Source organism: Protomyctophum parallelum, assembly GCF_964188405.1.
Source record: "Protomyctophum parallelum genome assembly, chromosome: 6".
NCBI classification, from domain to species: Eukaryota; Metazoa; Chordata; class Actinopteri; order Myctophiformes; family Myctophidae; genus Protomyctophum; species Protomyctophum parallelum.
The window spans coordinates 35,044,848-35,068,835 of record NC_139701.1 but is presented as its reverse complement, the minus strand read 5'-3'; the positions used below and the strand labels follow the sequence as shown (position 1 = coordinate 35,068,835).

At 43.2% G+C, this 23,988-nt stretch overlaps 2 protein-coding genes across 5 annotated transcripts in view; both read right to left on the bottom strand.

Annotated features, from left to right (window-relative positions):
* The window catches only part of qsox1 (quiescin Q6 sulfhydryl oxidase 1), a 29,351-nt gene extending 26,252 nt beyond the window's left edge, over positions 1 to 3,099 (bottom strand). The window contains exons 1-2 of the mRNA XM_083767263.1: positions 2,755 to 3,099; positions 764 to 864 (exon numbers count right to left, since the gene is read on the bottom strand). Of these exons, the coding sequence (XP_083623389.1) occupies positions 764 to 864; positions 2,755 to 3,043 (390 nt within the window). The 5' untranslated portion in view covers positions 3,044 to 3,099. The remainder of the gene's footprint in view (positions 1 to 763; positions 865 to 2,754) is intronic.
* A 676-nt stretch (positions 3,100 to 3,775) lies between these two features.
* Positions 3,776 to 23,988, bottom strand: part of cep350 (centrosomal protein 350) — a 45,534-nt gene continuing 25,321 nt past the window's right edge. For 2 of the 4 annotated variants that reach the window (XM_083767332.1, XM_083767334.1), the window contains exons 21-38: positions 23,433 to 23,546; positions 22,619 to 22,851; positions 21,820 to 22,028; positions 20,696 to 20,974; positions 20,086 to 20,235; positions 19,432 to 19,595; positions 16,726 to 16,848; positions 14,223 to 14,437; positions 13,501 to 13,694; positions 12,555 to 12,702; positions 11,829 to 11,989; positions 11,427 to 11,563; positions 11,172 to 11,242; positions 9,113 to 10,998; positions 8,056 to 8,601; positions 7,614 to 7,760; positions 7,395 to 7,517; positions 3,776 to 6,824 (exon numbers count right to left, since the gene is read on the bottom strand). In XM_083767332.1, the coding sequence (XP_083623458.1) occupies positions 6,657 to 6,824; positions 7,395 to 7,517; positions 7,614 to 7,760; positions 8,056 to 8,601; positions 9,113 to 10,998; positions 11,172 to 11,242; positions 11,427 to 11,563; positions 11,829 to 11,989; positions 12,555 to 12,702; positions 13,501 to 13,694; positions 14,223 to 14,437; positions 16,726 to 16,848; positions 19,432 to 19,595; positions 20,086 to 20,235; positions 20,696 to 20,974; positions 21,820 to 22,028; positions 22,619 to 22,851; positions 23,433 to 23,546 (5,068 nt within the window). In that variant the 3' untranslated portion in view covers positions 3,776 to 6,656. The remainder of the gene's footprint in view (positions 6,825 to 7,394; positions 7,518 to 7,613; positions 7,761 to 8,055; positions 8,602 to 9,112; positions 10,999 to 11,171; positions 11,243 to 11,426; positions 11,564 to 11,828; positions 11,990 to 12,554; positions 12,703 to 13,500; positions 13,695 to 14,222; positions 14,438 to 16,725; positions 16,849 to 19,431; positions 19,596 to 20,085; positions 20,236 to 20,695; positions 20,975 to 21,819; positions 22,029 to 22,618; positions 22,852 to 23,432; positions 23,547 to 23,988) is intronic. The other 2 variants (XM_083767333.1, XM_083767335.1) reach the window with 2 other exon arrangements.

Genomic DNA, 23,988 nt, shown 5'->3' with positions numbered 1-23,988 from the left:
ATACAGAATCATAATATACATCAGGCATAGTAAAACATATTAAAAAAACTACAGCCTCACTAAATTGCAAGAACTTTTGTTTACTACAAATAAGAAATTCCATGCGTGTGTAATTCTTGTGGTGACACAAGTGACACTTCCACCCTAGCCAATGAAAGGTATGCAGATCTCATGCCAACAGAATTTCCCAATGCCCTGCTACACAATGAGGCACAGAGCTTCGACTGATTGGTAAGCTGTTTACAGGCAACGGTATTGTTGTCAGATTATTGGCACAATTTATGTGTCACACCGCTGCCAAAAGGAAATATTACTTAATATCTCCTCTTAAATATTACTTAATATACTGTTGTTTTTATGCACTTGCACTGTACTACATGCCGGGAGTGTTGTTTAAGTAGACATACGGACCAATACAATGACGAACTGAAAGGTTTTAGACATACTCAAATTAGTGCTGGGCCATATACTGTATATATATACCTGGTCTCACAACAACCTGACGTGAGACCAGATATCGACTGGGATTTTGGTTATCGTACCCTGATACAGTTTAAATATCGTCTCTTACTGGTCTTGCAGTGCTAATGCTGCATTACAGTGGAGTGATCCATCCCTGATCATGTCACGTGATAAAATGCGAACTGCAGTCGCAATAAATATTGTCACATTACCAATATAAGTTAAAGTCTCATAAGGACAAAAACATGTTTCGCCTGCCATGCGTCATCATCATTCAACAAGGTGACCGTTTAATGCTGACCTTCAGAGTAGGGTACCCCCTGACGCCAAAGCTGGAGCAGACTCTTCTGTTTTCATCTATAGCACAGTCTATGGCAGCCAGCTCCACTGCAGGCTTCCACTCTGAGGACAGGAGAGGGACAAGATCTGTAAAGAACAACTATACTCTAATCCACTGTTTCCCAAACAGTGGGTCGTGGACACATTTTTATATGTCCTTTTATTTTTTGTTTACTACCTTTTTGTTTTTACATTATTATTTTTAAAACATAAAAAATAAGCATTTCCAAAAAGGCTAACATTTTCATGATTTAAAAACAAAATGCAATGATTCCCCCCCCCCCCCCCCAATCATTTCATGAAGAAATCGAGCTTTGATAAGGTTATCAAAACTTGGCTGTACCAAAACAAAGATATTGTTTTGGTACAGCCTATCTTGTTAATAATAATCTTTATTATCCCGAGGGATATTTGTCTTCACAGTCTGTTCAAACACCCACATCAAAAACAACACATACTGTAGCACATACAAAAAGATGTTATGATTCAGTTGTCCTTGGAGCAGCCACAGTATAACGAACTATGAGTTTTGCCTTCTGCTCTTGGCAGAACTGTACCGCACCACTGAAGTTATTGTACTTCTCCTCATATCATGTACATAAAGAATAAACATCACCACCTAGAGAATATTGTCTCTCCCATTTGCCTCATTTATTGTTGATTCCACGACAGCGCATACCACGTAAAGGCTCTAATGCTCGCCTGCGGGTTCGATTCCTGAGCCCGACGACCTTTACTGAAGTCTAGTGTAACCCTGGGTTACACTAGCATCACACCAGACCTAGGCCACAATTTCTACTTTCGACAAGATGTCTCAAAAATCCAAAATGGGCAGATTGCCATGAAACCTGCCCAACCAGAGGGTTTGTTGGAAACTACTGACTGGATTGCCACATAATTTGCTGTGCACTTCATTTTCTCCCAGTGGATGAGCCCTACTCATTTACGAGTGGGCCGGGGGCTTTAAAAAAAAAACTTGTTAGATAAAAAAGTCAAGAAGGTGTCACTGGTGGAGATTTACACAAAGTCCTGCCCTTACTAGGATTACATTTTATCAAACCTCCTCAAGACATGATCATGATTTGGTCTTCATATTAATCCAACAGGTTGCATTTATCTCCATATTTCGGTATTTGTGCTACCGACAGTAGTTCCAAACCATGCTGGGCTGGTTACAGAGTGCATAGAGAAATTTGACAGCAAGCCAAGAGACATCTCTTTCCTCACTCTCATTTTATTGTTCTCTCTCTCTCTCTCTCTCTCTCTCTCTCCCCCCTCTCTCTCATAGGGCCGAAATGCCCCATGACCATGTCAGGCCTTCTGCCAAAGTCAAAGATATAAAACTGTGGCCAGTTCTATCACCCCAATTATATGAGAAATCCCATATCTCTGTGATATTTCTCTTATAGGCAGCAGTGGAAGCAATTTTCCAAAAGTATTCTCATGAGATTCCATGATAGGATGGTATGATACATAAAGTATGGGACAGAACATTGTGAAATACTAAATCAGATCATATGCCCCAATAAACAGACTACAGCCCTGTAGAATGGAAAAGCCTAGCTTGGAAATCTGATTGGCTGCTCTTATTGTTGACATGCAGCAGACGCAGGAAACAGTATGAAGCAGCCACAACAGTTGCAAGTTCACATGTAACGTTGCAGGAATATTGACACTTTGTCACCTTGTACTGTTTTAGGATATATTTGCCTTTATCGTTTTTGCATAATAGCCTACCAATGCACGTACATGCCATATCGACATATCATTATGTTGTTATAGTATATAAAGTTGAACATGAGATAGTAAGGCAACATAATAGCCTAATAATATAGGCTACATGTATTTTACTATAGGCTACTTTATAGGCATAAATGTAAGTAAGTATGCACAGTGAAATCAATTCAATTCTTACGCTTTTCCAGGCTACCTCGTGGAAGGATTCATACCAACCTTTGATATCTCTTGCAAGACTTTTGTAAAAGGGAGAAAACGCAACGCAGTGACCGCACCAGGAGGCATAGAACTCCACTACTATAGCAGCTGTGTTATTAAACAACACGTCCACATTGTCCGGGGCTAAAATCAAGATCTGATCGGAGGCGGTATACAGTCCGGCTTCGGCGGTGTATGGAAAAACGAAACAAAGACACAGAAAGCCCGTAGATATGAACAACTCTGTTGGAATTATGATATTCCCCGTATTAAGCCGAGACGTGGCACGGCCGCGTCGCCGCGCCATCTTCGACTCGCTGACAGTGTGTCGAGTCGACGCACCAACTTTCAGGCTCAGCCACTGTGTCACTCAGAAAAGTGATACAAACTTCTCTGCCTCTGGCCAGCCTTCCAGTGCCCTCCCCCTGGCGGACTTCATCAACTAGTCAGAGGAGATAGAGCTGCAAGTTCGCAACTAGACAGCCTGGATTCTAAACAATGGGAGTCAGTGTCTGTCAGTGTCAGTCAGTTTAGTTAACCACATTGACCATTAAAGACCGATGACGGTGAGGCTACAGGCTCTAGCAAAAGTGCCATTGAGAGAGCGGGCGGGAACTTCGGGAGTCACTTGGATGATTTTCTACACAAAATTCCAAAATGGCTCTGATGTGTTTAACTAATTTTATGAACTTGTGCATGTTATATATTAGTTTTTTAGCTTTATGACGTGATTTATGGTTGCTTTGTTAAACAGCCTGCAGCTCTTTCCCCTTCCATTAGCCTACCTACCTTGAATAAATATTGACATTGTGACATGGCCAAATAAAACACTTTCACGATCCTACCGCTACCTGATGTAGTGTCTCAGTAGTTGGGGGGGGGGTTGTCTCAAAATGGGTTTCAATGTCCTGGAAAATAACATTTATTGACAATTATTAAATGTATTATGACTGAGTTACAAGCTTAAGAGTATACTAGGTTACAGGTTAGATTCATACATTTGTCCCATATGAATCTAGATGAAACAATTAAGAGTCAGAAATAATGAAAGCTTTATTTACAATCTCAAAGTTAATTTTAGTTAACAAATATATACTATGTACATATTTGCAAAGTGAACAGTGATTATTTTACAACAATTATTCGGGTTACAGTGAACAGTAATTCAGATTGGACAGAAGACTGCTGAAATATATTTACACCCATAAAAGAATTGTACAAGTATTCAAGTGCACTACCCGCACACTCTCAGCATTATAAATATTCAAAAACATTGCAAAAGATGACATTTTCTATGTACTTAATTTGATTATCAAATCATTTGTGCCAGTTATTGTTTTAGAATCAATTGACAGTATTTTGAAAGTTTAAGGAGAAGCTGCTCCATGGCATAGACTTGTTTCCTGAAGTTAACCATATTTTAATAAAATGGGGGAATCTGCATTGTTTCATTTGACTATCAAGTCACACCATAGGAGCAACTTCACTCTCTACAATACATAATTCAGTTTCAAGCCTCATTGCAATTTCCCACTAATCTTATTCACAAACTACAGCAAAAGGCTAGGTTGTCTGGTCTATGCAAAGGCAACAATGTACAGTACAGAACATGACCAAATACTGCATAGTTAGAAAAAAAAATGGAAAACAATTTGTTCCCATCTACAATCAAATCAAGTAGTAGACAATCCTAGACTCAGAGAATTTGCAGTAAAGCCTTTTGAGAAAACATTTCTTGGGTACTAGTCATGTCACTGTTACAGGTACAAATGCCTACAGAGCAGATGCCCAAGTCATTCAGCATGTGGAGGTTGGTATCAAAAGGTACATTTACAGACAGACAGGTTTTTTTACAAGCTAAGCCTAATTTATACTCTGCAGTATGATGTGATGGAGTATAAATTAAGCTTTAAGTTTACAGTTTAAATACAGACACATTAGCCTCTAGTAAAACAAACACAAGTAGGAGGACTTGAAAAGACTGATAAGTCTTTTGTCTTAAGGTCACTTTCTCTCTAAAAAAAACCAGACAGTACGGGTTAACAAGCATTGTCACACATGCTAAAAGGTTGTACAAGTCACAGTATTCTTCTTGGATCAAAGTAGTGAAAAGAGTAGGACCAAAATAAGGCCTTGAACATTAGCTGTTGACTACTTGGTGCTTACACACCCCATAAAATCTATGACCAACTGCCCATTTGGGCACGTACAGCACGTACGGTGAAATGTACGTGCGGAATGAACAGTACGTGCTATTTCCTGATATGGTACTTCAATAACATGAATCACCTGGCAGCTTCGCTCGGAGACAAGGATAATGCAAATAGAAAGTCATTATTTCTGAGTCACTGGCCGAACATCGCATTTTCAATGCTAAATTTGTCAGACTGAGTCGAGGAAAAAAGGCAAATGAGGAGCGTATGAAAGGAGACATATTCAACAGAACTATACTTAGGTAGATGCTGGCTCATAAGGCTGAAATGTGATGTAGCTGGAACACAGTTAAAGGGAAAAGTTGTCCTTAAAGCATCAATGACACAAAGGTAGTAGAAATCCATTGAGACAAAAGGTTTAAAAGTTTGAGATATTAATTATGGTCTGTTATTATATGGTGATGCTACTCTAGGATGAAAGTACTACAGTATGTGAAAATCCTACTACTAAACTGAAATAGGCACTTTAACTGAAAGACAGAACTGAACTATGTTCAGAGCATTAGCCATTACACAAGCCATTGTTGTCTTTTTACGGTCATTTCAAAATAGCTGCAGAGCCAATTTGTGCAGCCATATTTAGATGCGGCATACAGCAACCTAGTACAAGTACATGATTGGCTGCTGATAAACCAGGTCCAATGACATTTCAGCAACAGCAAAAAACGTAAATGAGATGCCCGTGGTTAATGTCTGCTGATGCTTATATTGTCTGGTTTCTCCATTTGTTGGAGGTGTGTACAACACAGCAAGGCTCAAATTATATTGTACTATATAATTCTAAAATTATTCTATAATAAAGCCTATTCTCTCCAAGTTGGTGACCAACTAGACATTCGTGGATGGTAACTAGAGACATGGTTGAGAACAGCTTAATTTACTAGCTAATATTTCTGTACTTAAATATTAAATTAAAATAGTTTATTTAGCCTTTTCTCTCTGCTTACAATAACATTATTTTTACCCTCTTATACAATGTATTGCCATGTCCACATTCACATTACTCTTTGTGCTTTATTAATTTCATTTTGCTTTACAAAGTGTTAAACTAATCTTTGTTTTCTACATGTTGACAGCAAGATAACTTAAAAAATGTCCTTTATGCTCTAATCAAATATTTCCCCAATAATAAATATTCAGATGGCAAAATATTTGATACAATAAAATCTGTTCTGTGCGTCACTCCCATATATTTTTATCTGCTCTTCCATTGCTTTCTTGAAACATATTTGTCGAAATATGCAACGCAAACTACAATGGCTCTTCTATTCTCCAGTGGACATTACAATACAGTTTGCCATGGAGCAGTCAACTTAGCAGCATTAATAAACCTAAACACAAACAAGAAGCACAGTTCACTTCATCAACAAGTCTACTTATTTCGCAACTGGTACAGTTCGGGAGGTGAACCAGGGAACGAGAGTATTTTAAGGTTTTAGAAGGCTGGATTGATCAAGAGGTGTTTTGTGTGTAAGACAGAGTGACGTGGTTACTACACATTCTGCTGTCAGCTGGAGTGGATTCAGCAGATTCAACACTGACCATGTCACATTTAGAAAGGTTCCATTAGGAGCTGGACAGCTAAAGAGGTAACGGTTGGGACTGAAAGGCATCTGGAGGTTGCTGTTGGCACATCAGCTACTGGAAGCCCTAGCTGTGGTACGTGAGCTGGAGGGGTTTGTCAGGATGATGACAGCGAAAAAGCTATCAGGAGAGGGTGGCTCTTTTAGCTCTGTTGTCGTAGATTTGTGTCAAAGCGTCTGCAGTGTCCTTCAGCAATGTGTCAAAGATGCTGTCTGCCAGTTGCATTTTGACAAACAGTTCGTCTTCATCGTAGTTGACCCACTGAGCCTCTTCCTCATGGAGCTCCTGAACCTACGAGACACACCAGGGTTAACAAGCACATGAAAACACTAAGTGAGATTCAAATGTATACAAGTATTAAAGCAAAATTAAATCTCATGACTGAACATTTTTGTATGACCAAGTCCTATTGATGATGTTTTAGAAATATAGTTCCTGCCAAACAGGTGAAAGAAATCACAGATTGAGGCTTTAACCTTAGCTTTTATATGAAATATCTGAGAATATTGTAGAAATCAGTTGTGGCAACTGAAAACTTGTATAAATGAATGTGTATAAATACTAAGAAAACGGAATTGCTGTAAATGTAAAGTAGTAGTATTAAGTTTCAAGATTCAAGTGGTATACTGGCAGCAGTAGAATCACTAAATGACCAGTTCAATCCCTGTGGATTTGTGTTGAGGTGTCCTTGTCAAAATAAAGAGGTTGGTGCCTTGCATGGTTTCCTCTGCCTTTGGTGTGTGGATGGGTGAATTATGCACACTGCAAAAGTGCTTTGCATAAAGGCGCTATATAAATGCACCATTCACAGTGGATATCATATTTGACTCAAAGGAAAAGACAATAGAGTTCTACTCTTACCAGTATGTGATCTACTCGGTCTCGTTTCTTCCTGCCAAATTTGAGCATCTTCTGCCAGTCAGACTTCTGGTTGTGGTCTTTCTTCAGACCGTAAAGCTTCAATACTTCTGTTGCTACGAATTCCTGTTCAAGAAATTATCATACAAAGTTCAGCCGAATACTTCACACATCTGTAAATTATACTGTATGTATCCCAAGCTGTGAGAACATTTTACTTGCCTGGACTTTGGTGATGTCTCCAGCGGCCTTGACCTTGTGGAAGTATGAGGAGCTGACCCGCCGAGGTTTCACCCACTGTGGCTGATCGACGTTGGGGTCTTCAGCGTAGATATCCTGGAGGATCTCCCACGTCAGGTCATACACAGCCTATAGACACATTTAGAGAAATATACACAACAGTGATTGGTCTTCAAACAAACAAATTTATTTTAAACATCATTCTTATTTAAGCTGCTTCAATTCAAGTTGTCTCAAGACACACTACATGTAGTGCAGAGACCCGATAGTCCCACCCTGAGTAAGAAATTGAATTTAAAATGTATTTCAGCTAAATGGGGGGTATTGATCCAATTCACAACATAAAAAAGAGCAATAGTCGGCTTTGACTAGCTCCAATCTGCAAACTCTGCATCATTCTTGTGGAGTGAGAAACAAGCTTCACCTGTCTGTAGCTCCGGATGCAGAGGGCCTCCTGATCTTGCCCACTGGCTTCTTTACCCAGATACTCCTGTGAGGGCTTTGGGACGGGCAGCCCCGCCAGGGTCGGTGTGCCCTGCTTCACCAGATGACAGCTGTCCCAGATCTCCTGTGTGGCGCTGTGGACCAGCTTCTCCACCTCCGACGCAGAGTGGGGCACCACCATGGCGGGCTGCTCGGGCAGCCTGGGGGGAAGAGGAAGGGGCAGCTCTGGCCTGGGTGGAGTCTTGACCTGATGCTCTCCGCCTGTAGCCATGCCAACCAGGGCTGCTACTACCGATGACCCAGACATTCCTCCCCCTCCACCTCCCAGCCTCTCTTCCTCCTCCTCCTCCGCCTCCCTCCGTTTCTGTTCGCGTCTCTGCTGTTCCCGGCGGGAGCTGAGACCAAAGTCCTCGTCGAACCAGTCCTGATCGTCGCCCAGATCGTCCAGCAGTTCGCGGCTCAGTTCCAGCTCAGCTAGACGCTTGGCGAGCTCTTCTTGACCGCTGGGCCCCAACACTGGACTTTCCTGTCAGGAAAATGAGAAAGAATACAATGAATTTAGTTCTCTATATTTATTTGAAGGGTCACTAGAGTAGAATATATCATTTGTCCAATAGTGCCATTATATTGTTAATTAAGGATAATTGTGCTTTTGATCTAATCTGAAGAGAGTCTCTTACTGATTAAAAGGAGTTTAAAAAAAACAAAGTTCGGCCAATTCAATAAAGCCTTTCAACATAGAAAAGAGTCATCATATGGACTTTGGATGTACATATCCTGCAAACTGAGAGGGGGTGGGGACTGAACAAACAAAAACAAACGTTTCATTTATTTATTTAAGGCTACAAACACAATCCAGGACTCATTTATCTATTTAAGGCAACAAATACAGCCCAGGGCTCATTTTAATGAACAACATTTTATTATAACCAATATCTGTATGGTAGAGAATGTTAATGTCAATATTACTGGAACATCTGCAGTGGTTGGAGCCGGTGCTCTCTACTGAACTCTTCCATTTAGAAACGTGAACTCACCGTTCGGTTGCACAGTTCTGGGGATGACAACTCCTCCTTGTCAGCCTCCAGGAAGAAGGGCAGACCGTCCTTCTGTGCCACTGGAGAGCGTCTATCTGCCTCCTCTTCATTTTCACTGAACAGGTCTCCATTCATCTGGTTGGCAGCTTCAATTTTCTGCTCTTTGGCTCTCTTAATTTCAGTGACCTGCTTTACAGCATCTTTCAGAAAGTTATTGAGGATCTTGTCGGCGAAAGCGCCAAGCACGTTTTCTTCGTCTCTCTCTGCCCTCTTCCGATCCTGAATGATGTCTCTCGAGTCATCGGCAGGAATCATAGTGTCTTTGTCTTTCTCTTCAGCAAGAGCCTTGGAGCTCTGCTTCCCCTGGCCTAGCTCGTCCATGTCAGAGATGAGGAGGGTGGTTGGTACATCATCAAACTCAAACATGATGTCGCGACTACCTCCATTATGCACCGGATGCCCAGATTCTATGTGATTATGCAAGCCGAGGTGGGCCTTCCACGTCAGAGACAGAGAGGTCAGGTTATTTTGGTGGTTAGCTGGATATTCAACCTCATCAGCAGGCTCTTTATCTCTGGACCTGTGATCTTCATGAATTGTGCTCTTCAGATGACCTAGCTGCCGTTTCTTCTCAGCAGTCTCACGCTTATTCCCGTCTTTATCAGACAGGTCGTCAAAGAACGAATCGTCATCTTCTGTGGTGTCCGTGTAGGTCACATACTTCTCTGGCAACCGTGTGATTTTGTCTGGGGGAGCGAAGATACCGTGGCGCTCCTCACACTCAAAGTATACCACGCCATCGTAGGTGCCATCGTTGCTCCCTTCCGACTTATCCAGCTCCACACCAGCCCAGAACCCATTGGCAAACTTGGTTGGACCTTTGAACTTCAGTGTGCCAGGCTGAACGTTGCTGACAAGAACCCGATCTCCAATATTGAAGTTAGTCATCTGATCAGGAACTGGGGAAAGTGGCGACTGCGAAGGGGAGATGCTTGGAGACAATGGAGAGTAGTTGGCGTTGATGTTGTTCTCCTTGGTGTCAATTCTGGAGTCATTGGTCTGGCTATGGAGTTCTAGTAGCCTTCCAGAGTGGTGGCTATCACCATTGACTGCAGAGCGGTCACTCAGCAGCTCCTCAGCAATGTCCTCCTCTACCTCATCTTGGCTATCATAGGCTGGGGACCCCTCCTTGGAAGCTCTGACCTCTGGACCTGATGGCGAGTCTGGAGAAGTAGGCTTGGAGCTATGGCGATTTTCCCTGGGCGATGACTCTACGGACGACTCAAAGTCATCGTTGTAACCATCTGCATCCTTAGTCAGTGGCTCCTTCTTGGAGGAGAAAGCAACTGAGTCTGGGGTGTACGAACGGCCATTTGAAGAGACACTGTCATGATGTGCTAAAGCAGCCAAATGCAACTTGCTTGAGTGGGAAACCAGAGATTTGACACCCTCTTCTTCCTCAGATATCTCCTTTGTCTTCATTTGCACATCTCTATCCAGGCCAATAGAGGGAGAATATCTGTGTTCTTCACTCTTAGATACAGCAGACACAGAGAGCTGCGTTGTGGCACTGGGTCTTTCCTCATGGTCTAGTTTGAGAAGACATTCAGAATGCTGATCCTCAGATTTATAGCCCACTTCTACCTCAAGCTCCTCCTCAATGACCGACCTATGATTAGACAAAACCTGGGATTGTCCACTCAGAGACCTGGCCTCCCTCGAAGCAGGCATGGAAAGACTCTCTGAGGAGAGCAGGCGTCGAAAGCCTGAGGTGGGATGCTCTGGGCTGCCGTACACTGGGGTTGGGGTAACTGTTGGTGGGTCTTCATCAGACTGCTCCTCAGCCAGTGAGGTGGATCTACTTCGACTGGGTGAGGTAAGGTCATCTGCAAACAACGAAAAAGGAGAACATCCAGTTTTCAGAATGCAAATGATAAAACAAATGCTGGGAAGATCATGAGAAATAGATGAAATGAAAAAAACAAACAAATAATTATATAAGAATCCCACACACTGTAGCAGTGACTATTGGGGATCTAAAATAAACAATAAGACACACCTCCACGATCCAATGGAGAATCAGTGTAGGTCCTCTTGGCGTCTAAGGTAAGCCTTCTGCTGTCCTCAGTGCTGTGGAGGAGAAAAGACGTTTCAATTTGAACCTTTTGAAGGCTGCTGTGGTTTACATGATGAAGCCTAATCTATGACTCACTGCACGATGCGTGTCACTCAGAAATAACTGATTTATAAGCTAAAAATGCAACTCATGAATTCAGGCTCAACACGCAACGCGTTGGTAGTGAATGTGCAGTACCTGTGCGGGGGAGGTGGTTTGATTCTGGGTTTCTCAGCGGTAGAGGCGGGTGCTTTGATCTGGGGTTTGGCAACAGGTGTTTTATCTGGCTCCTTGTTCAGCTCTGCCTTGGTCTTCTCTATGAAATCATTATAGGACTGTGCAGAGGAAAAAACAAAAACAAAACATTTTACCAGAGGTTAATACATACTTGGTTCATGTCTAAATGAACATGGAACGTGGATAAGAAATGTACTTGCACACGCACACGCGCGCGCACACACACACACACACACACACACACACACACACACACACCCCCCCCCCCCCCCCACCCACCCACCCAAGAACATGTGGTTGACAAATACACCCACACAAAGCTATCTAAACACCAGTTCACCAGCCAACACACATAATACTAACCTCCAGCTGCTTCAGGAGGCTGGCCTCCTGTGCCTTCAGGCGCTCCTTGTTCCTCTTCTTCTGTTCCTTCTTCAGCTGGTACGCCATAGACTTTCGTTTCCTCAACTCTTCCTTCAGAGCCCTGATTCGGCTCTCAATGTCACTCTGGTCCGATACGGGTTCTGAAGGAATATTTACATGGTAAATTGCAGTTAGAATGCTTCTGAATTGCAAAAAAGAAAGCTATCCAACTTGGTGCGCCCTGAAACACAATCAAACTGAGTTCATTTATTAGGCATGTTGCTTTGCCTCTGCCTTCACGTCTACACAACAAATAACACTAGAGAACCATTAGCATTAATGACTGAAATACTAGTTAATACAGTCCCACTGGTCTATTGAATCAATGTGAAGGTTGAAATACCAACCTGAACTGTGAATAAGCAGTGACGATGCCATTGCTAGCAACAGTCATGGGCCTACACGACTATTCTCTGCGTGTGCTGCAATAGTGCTCTTTTCCCATCACACAGCTAAGCAGGTTAAGTAACAGGGAAGTGCTCGCATAATGCATTCCTGGCAGCATCACATTATGCCTAACCACACTGTGCCAGCAATATACTGTAGCTCCTCTCTCTCTCTCCGTCATCTTTTCATCCCATCTCCTCTGAGGCATCATGATTAACATGTAATATCTATCCATCAATTTCAAAAGTTAGGGGGGCTGTTGGGGGGGCTTCAACTCACCAGTCTGTGTGGCTGTGGGGGTATCTGTGGAATGGGTTTTTGCGTCGCTGGGGGTCCGGGAGGTGGTGCAAAGCTGCATCTTGGTATTACTACCGCTGATATTTGATGGAGAGTGAGCAGTGCTGAGGCTGCCTTTGGCTGGAACAGACTGGGCAGAGACAGAGACGAGGAGAGAGGAAGAGGAGGGTTCAATCAGGATATGATGGAAATAGAGGATGATCAGATTTATGTTATCACCGTTTTAGGTGATAGCTTATCACCTAAAACGGTGATAAGAGTTGAGGCCATCATACTCGCGGTGATGTCCTTAAGGATTGACCCCGCCTCCCTGTGGTTTACCCAACTTCTAGACCAATCAGTGAACGGGGTGATAGCTGATCATCACCGCGACTGACGCAATGGTGTAGTTCTCCAACCCTTTAAAAACTACACCGCGGTGATAAGCGATCACCAAAAACTGGAGTATGTATGAGCCTTTACAAATAGCATATGACCCAGTCTGTGTCCCATACTCAGTGAAGAAATGCAGGGTTACTATGTCATGTAGCAGCAAAAAACAAACAATTACATACTAGTGACATTCCCATGCGTAAACCTTGTTTGAAGTATCTATTTTTAAAGCTCATTGACAAAGAGACTTGAAATTCCCCTGCAGCATCTAAACAGGATTCCGCAGTCTAAAGGGTGCTGGAGAGATTTTCAGGACAGAGATCATGTTCTCACAGAAGTAACGCAAAACGCAAAAAAGCCAAACTAACTGCAACCATAAGACATAACCCTAAGAAACAATAAACACCCAAAGAACACAAACTACTAACAGGGGTTGCGCATTGATATTGCTGGTCTATAGCAACACAAATATTTCTTGGAGAAGCTCCAGAGAAAATACAAATCAACTGTATTATGGCAGAACTGTCCATGAAAGGAAGATCTCTTTCGTGCTTACTGGCTTGCTGGGCGATGGAGAGGTGAAGTCTTGGGTGTAGTTGGAAGGGCTGCTGTGGATGGAAGCTACAGGTGTTTCAGGGACGGAGTCAGGAGGTGCTGTGGATGGACTGTCGGACACCTGGGCTGCTGACCTCTCTGTGTGAATACTGGACTCTGGTGTCGCAGAGGAGTAGTCACTCTCGCTCACACACTCTGTGGACATGGAAACAGATTGAACCACTTGACACACTGACTGCCAAGGACGTATTTCGATGCATGTCAATCCAATCGTACTGGGGGGGGGGGGTCGATCGTACTGGATATAAATATTCTATGACTACTTGAAAGGTAGTGAAAAATTGCAGGCAGGGGCAGTATTATTCATTTATTTACTCAGCCGTAAATTAGTTAACGTAACCCTTCTATTTTTACTGAACTGTTGGACCAAATATTTCTCTCTGCAACAAATGTATCTACTAATCTACAAAAATAGCCTAAAAGGCGTTGCGATGCCAAGCATTGTGAGCTTGTAGACTGGCTGTTTTCACTAGTTTTGATAACATTTGAAAGTTCTGGAAAATGTTCAGCTATAATGGCATGTCCGAAACGCCAGGTTGTAAGTTGTTAAAAAGTTGGACAGTCGCCTTGTTTTACGTCGTAAACTAATGCATAAACAAGATGTTCTACTTTCTTAAGATTGTTATTCTAAACTTATGATGCTATTGTTGTACAAGACGTCACCTTTCTCGCTGTCAGTCCTGTGTTCTGGGCTGTGATGCTGGAGCTTGGCAGGTACGTCCCTGTCGCGGGACCTCTTGCGGTCCCAGGCGGCGAGGGCCTCCTGCTCCATCCTTCGTACCTCAGCCTCCTCCTGGTCCAGCCTCTGCTTCCACTCCAGCAGCTCCTCTGCATGTCGACGCCTTTGCATCAGCTGCTGTTCCCGCTTGGTCAGAAACCTGGAGAGACGGATGGAAACGAATGGAAGGAGAGAGAGGTGGATAGAAGAAAAAAGAGGGTGGCGGTTGGACAGAGGGGTGGATGGTTGGAGGAGTGGAGGATGAGAGGAGAAGAGTCAAGAGGACAGGTAGATGGAGGGACGTATGGAGGGAGGGATGGATCAAGGTGGATTGGTGGGTAAAGAGAAAACAGTTGAGAGGGGCAGGTACGAAAGATAAGGCAGGGAGAAAGACAGGGTTGTGAGAAAAGTGGAGAGAAACGGGTATGGGGATGATTAAAGAGAGGAAGAGAAGGGGCAGAGAAGGGATAAAAACAATCAGGAAGTGTTGAGCGATTGTTACACTGCAGAAGCAAGCAGCCCCCAGCCACCCAGAAAGAAGAGAACCTTTTCACTGCAAACTCAACCTCAAACCTTTGCCCCCACACACACACAAACACACACAGAGAGATCCAATACATGCTTCCATCATGTCATTTACAAAGATAATCAATCTGATACCAAAATGTGTCCAAGTGGCCTCTGAAAATCTTAAACAAAAAGTCATATGTATATTCACAAGACAGATCACACAGGAGAAACAAACTGTATACAGTAATGGTATCCAGGTTAGGGTCATGCATCTTGTTGAAACAAAAAGACATGATTCTTGGGTTTGTTGGACTCTCACACACAGCCCAAACATACCATGTAAATGAGTCAATACCAGAACCAACCATACCCGTGTATACAGGAATCAATCAAGCCTCTATGCGGGTCTCTTTGGTGTGACCTTTCATTATCACTCTACTGACCAAAAATAACAAAGATGAGGGGAAAAAGATAGTAGTTAGGAGTGAAACAATTAATCGAATAATTGATTAATCACTCCACAGAAAATTCATGAAATAAAGGTTTAGCAATCAGTTTAGTTGTGCATTATATCAAACAATTCGGTGTGCCATTTACAACTTAACCAAGATATTAATGCTTGTCATTGTTCCATATTATACCATCATTGTATGGTCTAAATGAATTGCATTGGTTAATCACCAATCAGACAAATCATCAACATGACAATTGCTAGTTGCAGCCCTAGATATAATTCTCCCTTAGCCAACCATGGGAAATATAGACGGATAAATCTGAATCATTTGCATGTTATCTTTCTAGATTTCATACATTTTTGTACAGTTTTCAACACCTTGGATCTGCATTAAATTTCTTTCCTCTGCAAATAAACGGACCAAATATTGATGACCACGTTCATATAGAGGTGACTATTCAAATACAGATGTACGTTAGACAGCTGCTCTCTAAAGTGTCCTTCCACAGCTGCAAGTGCCATTACAGTGTAGTGTTATTTAGCTTTGATCTAATTTAGAGGCCCTCTTCTTGACCTAATGCATACTGATGACAGGCCAGATCCAGAGGGGGCCCGGGCCGGGGGCCTCTTTAAGTGTCCTAAACAAATTCTATTAGAGCCACTGGCCATCTGTACATATTAAGCCATCCTATGTTACCCAATAAGAAGGCCTAGTGAAGATTTACTGGCTCATTAAAGATGCTACACAGAGACATTCGTTCTCTCTGTTCTGCTTTCTGCTACGGACGGGGTGCGATGTCTTGACTGCACAGAGACTAAACTGCGAGCAACCACGAATGGAAGGGAGTTTGGAAGAGAGGTGCACTGCAACAATTCATTCATGAATTCTGGTTTTACATGACATCAGAGAGAGAAAGAGAGCGGGGAGGGCAAGAAATAAGTCACACAGTATAAACACCACGTGGACACTGGTGAAATCCCAGCATTCAAACTGAGATCACCCTCCGATAAGGAACTGTCCTATTAAAATGAACCTGACCCTTGACCTTCACATAACAGATCTGCTTCATATTCACTGTGATCATGTTTTTAAATGACTTAACTCAACTTTACCTTAAGAATAGTACTTCCATGCAACCAACGTACAGTGACTTTGCATGCAGTGCCCAATTGAAAAATTGAAAAATAATTAAACAAAATGAAAATATTTTGTGTAAATAAAGGTCAGCTCATTTCAACAAGGTGTCGTTCCTCTGGTGCTTTTCAAGCTTTGACTGAAACCCACTCTCAATTCAATTCTGAAGAAGAAGAAAACACCCAGACCAAAAAATAAATAAAAATAAAATGTCCGCATCCAAGCAAACTCACCCTCCCTCCCCCAAGTGCTAGTGGCTGAACACAAGCATGCTCCATGGGGCAGGGGGTGAGGCGAGGCAGGGGATGGGGGATGGAATGGGGAAGAGGTAGAGAGCACTGTACAGTACCTGACCAACTGGTTGTAGATAAAGAGCTGGAATTTGGGGTGAAGGTTGGGGAGACAGACACTGAGGGAGGCCCAGTGTTGGGCCGTGAACACAGAGAAGAAGTAGTGCACGGGAGAGCAGAGTCTACAATACACACACGCACACGCACGCACACGCACACACAGTACACGAGAACAAATGTACAAGCATGCACGCACACACGCACGCACACACATACACACACGAGACAGACATCAGAATGGCCCAGGAGTCACACACAAACAGTGTGGAAAACGAGAATAAAAACGTGATAAACAGCGAACAACAGAGAAAACAAAAAGATGGAACAGAGAGGACAAGCAGAAAGAAAGAGAGAGAAGAAGAAGAAAGGCATGAGTACATGTGTTTTTTTAATACACTGAAGGTATAGGAGTCCAAAGGGTTTTTGTGGTAGCACGTCTGCATGGCTTTGTGTTCTGATGCGGTTAATGGCTCCTTTATACTTTGTCATATTATGGCTGTGTTACTCACCGAAAATACCTGATTTTCCACCATAAAACTGTTTTTCAGGACAACATTTTTGGTGAGTGACATTCCTTTAAAATCTAGAAAATTTAAGTATAATTTATGCTTAACACTTAACAGTCCTGAACCAGTTCGAACCAGTTCTTCTCGACCAGTTTGAAGATGTGTCTGCTTGCCTGCAACAGTGTCAGTCCAAGGTTTGATGTGGTTGTTGGCTAACCTTCAAGGTGAAGTGGGTTCAAAGGGGGTTTTGCCAGTCACTGATACTACATTGATTAAGGATTTACAACAGATTAAAGCAACAAGGAAAAAGGTGTTTTGTCAGTGACTGATACTAAATTGAATGAGGAATCTCAACACCAAGGAGATGCAGAACCTGGCTATTCATATTGTTATCATTTAGTCATTGCTTACATAACCAGTTAAGCCATACCCATAACCAAGCCTGGCACATCATACGACAAGAATAGCAGATCCAAACACTCACAGTCACAAGGCATCGCAATGCAACGGGCTGTGAACTTGTAGATCAGCTATTTCCGTTGTGCAACACGAGCATACCACATGCATGAATGAAACATACTGTAGGCCTAGGCAATTTTTTTACTCTTTTCCTATAATAGGGATGGCCGGGTTAATGTGGTTAAAAGTTATATCAATTCCAGCAGAAACCGTTCACCATGATCACCCATGATCAGGGAGAATAGAGAATGATAGGCAGAGGGGAAGGGGTTAAAAAGAAGCAACAGACTGTTTATGTACCAATGCAAGCAAACAGATGCAAGATTAGAGGTAACTGTTTGAGGTAACTTAGTTCAATGCCAGTTTCAATTCATAGCCTAAACTCTGCTAGTAATGGCTGGCTTTGTGCTTGAGAATCTGTCAAGGTCAGAGTACAAACCCAGAGAAATCTAAGCCTAGTGATGGCATATAGAATTCCAAGGTGGTCCTAAACCGCAGAACAATTTACCATTAGCACGGTCAAATAGATAGTTGTGGGAATTAAATAATAGAAGTAAGCAGTTTGCTGGTCCACAGATGGCAAGTATGTTAGTTAAATACCGTACTATCGTATACTGATGCTAGGTTTGATGTATAATACCTGCTATCCTAGTTACTTTGTAGCGCATACTTGTTTTCTTGGCACTATTTACTTGATCGATTACCTTGTCGTTTGTTGACTGGAGTTCATGCCGTTTATGCTGACTGATCTTGCACTTTGTAAAATAGTTTTGGATAAGAGCGTCTGCTAGAAAATGTCAGAAGAGTCCTTTCTAAATTGAATACCATTGTAGACAGTAGTCCTAGGACATGGATGGTGGTAACACACATCTACATGGACCTAACCATTAGACAATGTAGGGCTAGTGGTCGTTGCGAGACATTACAAATTCATTCACAAATCACTGAAATCAGTGGATAACATCCATCTCATGGACCTGTCTGCATGTATGTGTGCGTTACGTTTAGTACTAGAAGATGGCAGTACAGTTAAGGTTATACAGAGCTGAGGTAGCACTCATTATGGATGCTAGTCGAGTCTACAGGAACCAGGCGGAGCATGCTTATATTCACATCCACACCATAGCATTTGAACACCAAAAGAAAGAAAGGCAGCATTTTAGCTCCGCCATACTTTTCAGCCAGACAAGACCGCCACACTGAATTATATGATACAACCATCAGTCAAATGGAAGTTGGAACCACGGTACTGTAGGCACCAGTAACCAAACTCACCATTAACCTCTCAGAGTTTAGCATAGGCCATTATGCAGAAGAGCATTTTGGACTAATAACAAAATGCATTAAACCTGTATGTATTCCTACCAAAAACAGAAAAAGGGAATATTTGCATATAACGTGTTCACAAGCAAAACAGAAGCAAGTCCCGGGGAAGAGGCAGGCAGGAGAGCAGTACACCTGCAGTTAGCGTGGTTAATAATAAGAGATGGTGAAAATCAAGTCACTCTGACAAACCATCTCCAAAACACAGTAGAGGAGTTGATCTATGGCTGCCATGGAGACAGCCCCTCTAGTGCATTTTATAAAGATGTCCCATAGATAAACAAACACATTTAAAAAAAGAAAATAAATAAGACTTTTGAGATTCCACCAGCAGAAATTGGCAAAAAGGACTGCAGAAGGAACATAGTCATGGTAAGTAAAGGGTTTAAAGCAAAAAATAAAAAAATAAAACGTTACTTTTCATCCATGTGAGAGCGCATCTTTTTCAGCTTCTGCATGATGCTGCTGGTCTCGCTGCCAGAAATAGAGAGGGGGGGAGAGGGGCTGCGGACATCACCGTCTGCCAGCCTTGTGACGGGAGAGGCAGCTTCAGATGCCGGGGTCTCGGACATTGGAGTCTCCTGAAGGATGGACAGAAACACACAAATGAACAATAATAAGACATGGGAGTCTCCTGAAGGATGGACAAAAACACACAAATGGACAATAATAAGACATGGGAGTCTCCTGAAGGATGGATAAAAACAAACAAATGGACAGGGGAGACATGTTACAGAGCTGTACAACATGGCTACTATTTTCGTTTTCTCATAAATATGGCGAGAGATTTGTTTAATCTAAACATTTCAGATTGAAGGGCGTCCGTCTCCATCATAGTTTTAACCACTTAAGCCTGTTTGCTGTATTGCAGATCTACAAGCTTACAATGTGCCGTGACGTGTTGTGAGATTGTAGAGCTGCTGTTTGCTATTTTTTACATTTTTGAAAATTCTGACATAACATGGCCTAAATAGAGAAGCCAGGTTGAATGTGGCGAATTATTATTATTATTATTATGTAACAATGTTGTGTAATGTCTCTGGGACTTTGTTTGGAGGAGGCGGTACTAACAGGCGGTGCTTCTCCTCCAACACATCTGAGCCTCTCCTTCAGTCTGAATGTGGAGCTTCTCATCCTCTCTATCTCCTCCTGCTGCTTCAGCAGCAGCTGACGCTCCTTCCTCGCTGCCTTGTTGGCCTCCTGGAGACGTCTGATCTCAGCCTGGACGCGCGCACACGCACACACACACACACACACACACACACACACACACACACACACACACACACACACACACACACACACACACACACACACACACACACACACACACACACACACACACACACACACACACACACACACACACACACACACACACACACACACACACACACACACACAGACAGCGACGATATACAGTAAGGTTTAAGTGAGGTTAATGTTGTCAGTTTGAAACAGACATTCAGTTGAACGACTATTCAAAGTGAATTCTCACAAACAACCCAGACGGCACGCCGTCTACTGTAGATAGATTCTTTATTTACGTGTCATGCACCAGAGGTGCTCTGCACACATGGACTTATAGGACACAGCATATAAATCATTGCATCAATATAGCTTAGTTGTACAATAAAGTAAAATAAAATAAACGTTGTTTTTCAAACTCCATGAAGTGTACCTGCTCCTGCTGCAGCTTGAGCAGCAGGCCCCTCTGTTTCTTCCTGATGGGGGGCATCTTGTCGTCCTCGCCCTTGTCCCGCAGACTCCTCTTCTGGTGCTCCAGCCAGGCCAGCTCCGTCTTGGTCTTCTCCTTGAGGGCCTTCTGGCGGAGGTGCAGCAGGGAGCTCTGGTGCTGCAGGCGCACCTCCTCGTCCTTCATGTACTGACGCACCATGTCCATGGTGAACTGGGAGAAGCTGTCCTGGCCGCCCGAAAACGCCCGGCTCACGTCTGGAGGCTGGGTTGGTACAAAAAATAAATACAAAACATTAGGTTGGGGGGTGGGGAGAAAGCTCAGGTTTTGAGGGGCTAAGATTAGGAGAAAATGGCAGATTGATTCGTTGTGAGCTTGTAGATTTTAGGCGAAGATATTTAGTGCACAGCGAAAACAAGAAGGTGTCTAGTATAGAGACCTCATGGAATCCGGTCAACTAAGTATGGAGTTTAAGTGGTAAAATAATTGAGGCTCAGGATTGATGAGAGCAGGATGAAGATGACAATGGTAAGGATGGAAAATATAGATATAAAAATACTAATTCAAAGTGGAGGTAGGAGTGTACATGAAATAAAGAAGTGAAAAAATTTATCCAAATTATTCCAGGAATACACAAAGAAAGTCAACACAACAGAACCGATGACGGAAAATGAGTGAGTTTACACACCCCTCCCATTAGCAAACAGTGACTCAACTGGTGTGTTTGTGCCAGTCTGTGTGCGAGTGTGTATTCACGCACACATGCTCAATACCCTGAGGAAGGCAGTATGCCTGCCGAAAAATGTGTCTTATTTACACTGTTATTAATAAACATAGATATTGGCACTGAAGTGAGTGCTACTTTTCATCTCCTCTCAGTCTTGCACCTCATAATGGATTGGTGTGCGTGTATAGAGAGTATGCACGTGACATCATCATCATACCCCGAAGTTAAGCAGGAACGCCTACTGGGTGGCAAAAAACTACTTTTTGGCCTTGACAGCCCATACGTCCAAACAGAAAAGTGTTATCTGATTGCATTAAACGACTTTAAACTCACTTTATGCATGCTCAATTGCACATACCCTCCATTAACACAACCCTCTCACCTTAGAGCCGCCACACGTCGTCAAGGTCCTGTTGAGATTGGCTGTCTCCTCCTCCGAATCCTCGCGCGGGCGGGACTTCTTCTCCAAGGTGCCACGGCGGTGCGCCTCAGAGGGCAGAAGGGAGCGGAACGAGCGCTCCTCTATCTCGTCCTCCGTCATGGACTCGTCGAACTTCAGGGAGCGATCTGTTGCTACCGAGGTGCTGTCCGCTGCAGGGGGACAGACAGAGCAAAGTTGTCACCCATCCCAGGTCCCAGGTCCCAGGTCCCTTGTCCCAGATCCCAGGTCCTCAAAGTGGTCCTTGAGGGGGATCCAGGCGGTCCCCAGCTAAATGTGTTCATTTATTTATTTTCATTCATTCAGTTTTTATGTTTCGGGGGTTTGTGGCACCATTCTTTTTTTAATGGGGGTCCACAGCAAAGAAGGTCTAACGTAACCCTTCTATTTTTACTGAACTGTTGGACCAAATATTTCTCTCTGCAACAAATGTATCTACTAATCTACAAAAATAGCCTAAAAGGCGTTGGCCTAGGTAACCTTCCAAAGTGTGTGGAGTCTGTTGGGCTACACAGTCAGGCTCTCATGTACTGTATGAGTGTGTATTTTAGGACATCAAAGGGAAATTTCAGTCCATTATCGATGGTTATCATAGTGAAGTCTATAGAGACAATAATGAACAAACATTGTGTCCCTCCCAAACTCAGGGCGGACACTAACCACAGGCTGGTAAAAGTGCTAGAGCCTTGCGGTAAAAAGAACAGCTCACAGCAGCAGCTAGAGAACTCTTCCTGGACTGTACCTTTCTCCTCCACCATGGAGGTGATGCTGTCGGTGCGCAGTGAGTCGTCTGCCCCTGTGGGGGCGTCATCCTCCACCGAGCTGCTGCCTGCCTCCTTCTCCCTGCTTACACGCGGACTCCTCTCCTCTGCTGCCTCCTTCCTCCATTTCTCTTCCGCTCCATCCTTCCTCCTCCGCTCCCTCTGGTCTGAGGAGGCGAGCGGCGGGCTTGCGTGGCTGCTGGTGTCTCCTCCGCTGAAGGCGCAACATAGGGAGGAATGAAGGTTTAGTGATCGTTAGTTTTTTTTTTTTTTTAAGATATTTTTTTGCGGCTTATGCCTTTTTTATTGATTTTTGAAGGGACAGACAGTAGGCTGACAGGAAACAGGAGAGAGATGGGGGGATGACATGCAGTAAAGGCCGTGTCGGGTCCGGGAGTCGAACCCGCGGCACACTGCGACTGGATTACCAGTCCGGTGCCCAGACCGTTACGCTACGGCCTGGGCCAGTGATCGTTAGTTGAGGTTTAGTAGCTGGTACTTACACGATCACACTACACAGAAAACCACAAGCAACAACCTGAATCAGTGTGAGAAACCAGGGACTTAACTACAGTAGATCAGTGACTCAACCTTTTTAATTATGCATTAGAACACGGATCCCATGATTCTTATCTCTGGGACTCCAATGTGCACAGTAAAATCCTCAGTTTAATTTAACAGGCCTGTAAGGACCATTTGGTTAACTATAAATGATTTAGCTGGGGACACCGTGGAAGCCCCATGGGGGTCCCTGGACCCAGGTTGAGAACAGTATTGTGGTGATGAGAGGCTTACCGGTACCTGAGTTTGGGTCTCCTGGAAGACAGGGAGTCGGAGTGACTGAAGCTGTCCCGTGGAGAGAGGGGTTCATCTGGCCTGATCCTGCTGCCTGACACCTCACTCCTGGAGCTAGAAAAGGACACACGGTCAGAAAACAGCATTTTTTGGAATAGAGATTTAGACAGCGTTGTGCAAATAGCTTTCATTATGTGCTTGAATCCCGCCGTGTATGCAGCTGTGTGCGTGTGTAAAATTGCACAAGTGATGGCACATCACAAATGGCAAAAACATTGCAAAAAAAGTGAAAACATTGCAAAAGAAGTGAAAACATTGCACAATAGCGACATATGTGACTCATCAGTCTGCATGAGTAGCATACAACATAACCAGGACTCAGAAAATAAATCAGGACTCTGAAACAATTAATCATTTTTCCAATCAATTAATCCTTGCAGGAGTATGCAAAGGCTAAAACTATGTCATTTAAATAGCATATTATGTAGACATTATTGTACATCAATTGTCCCGGGACCCACGGGTTGCCTTTTATAATGAAAACATTCAGATTTCA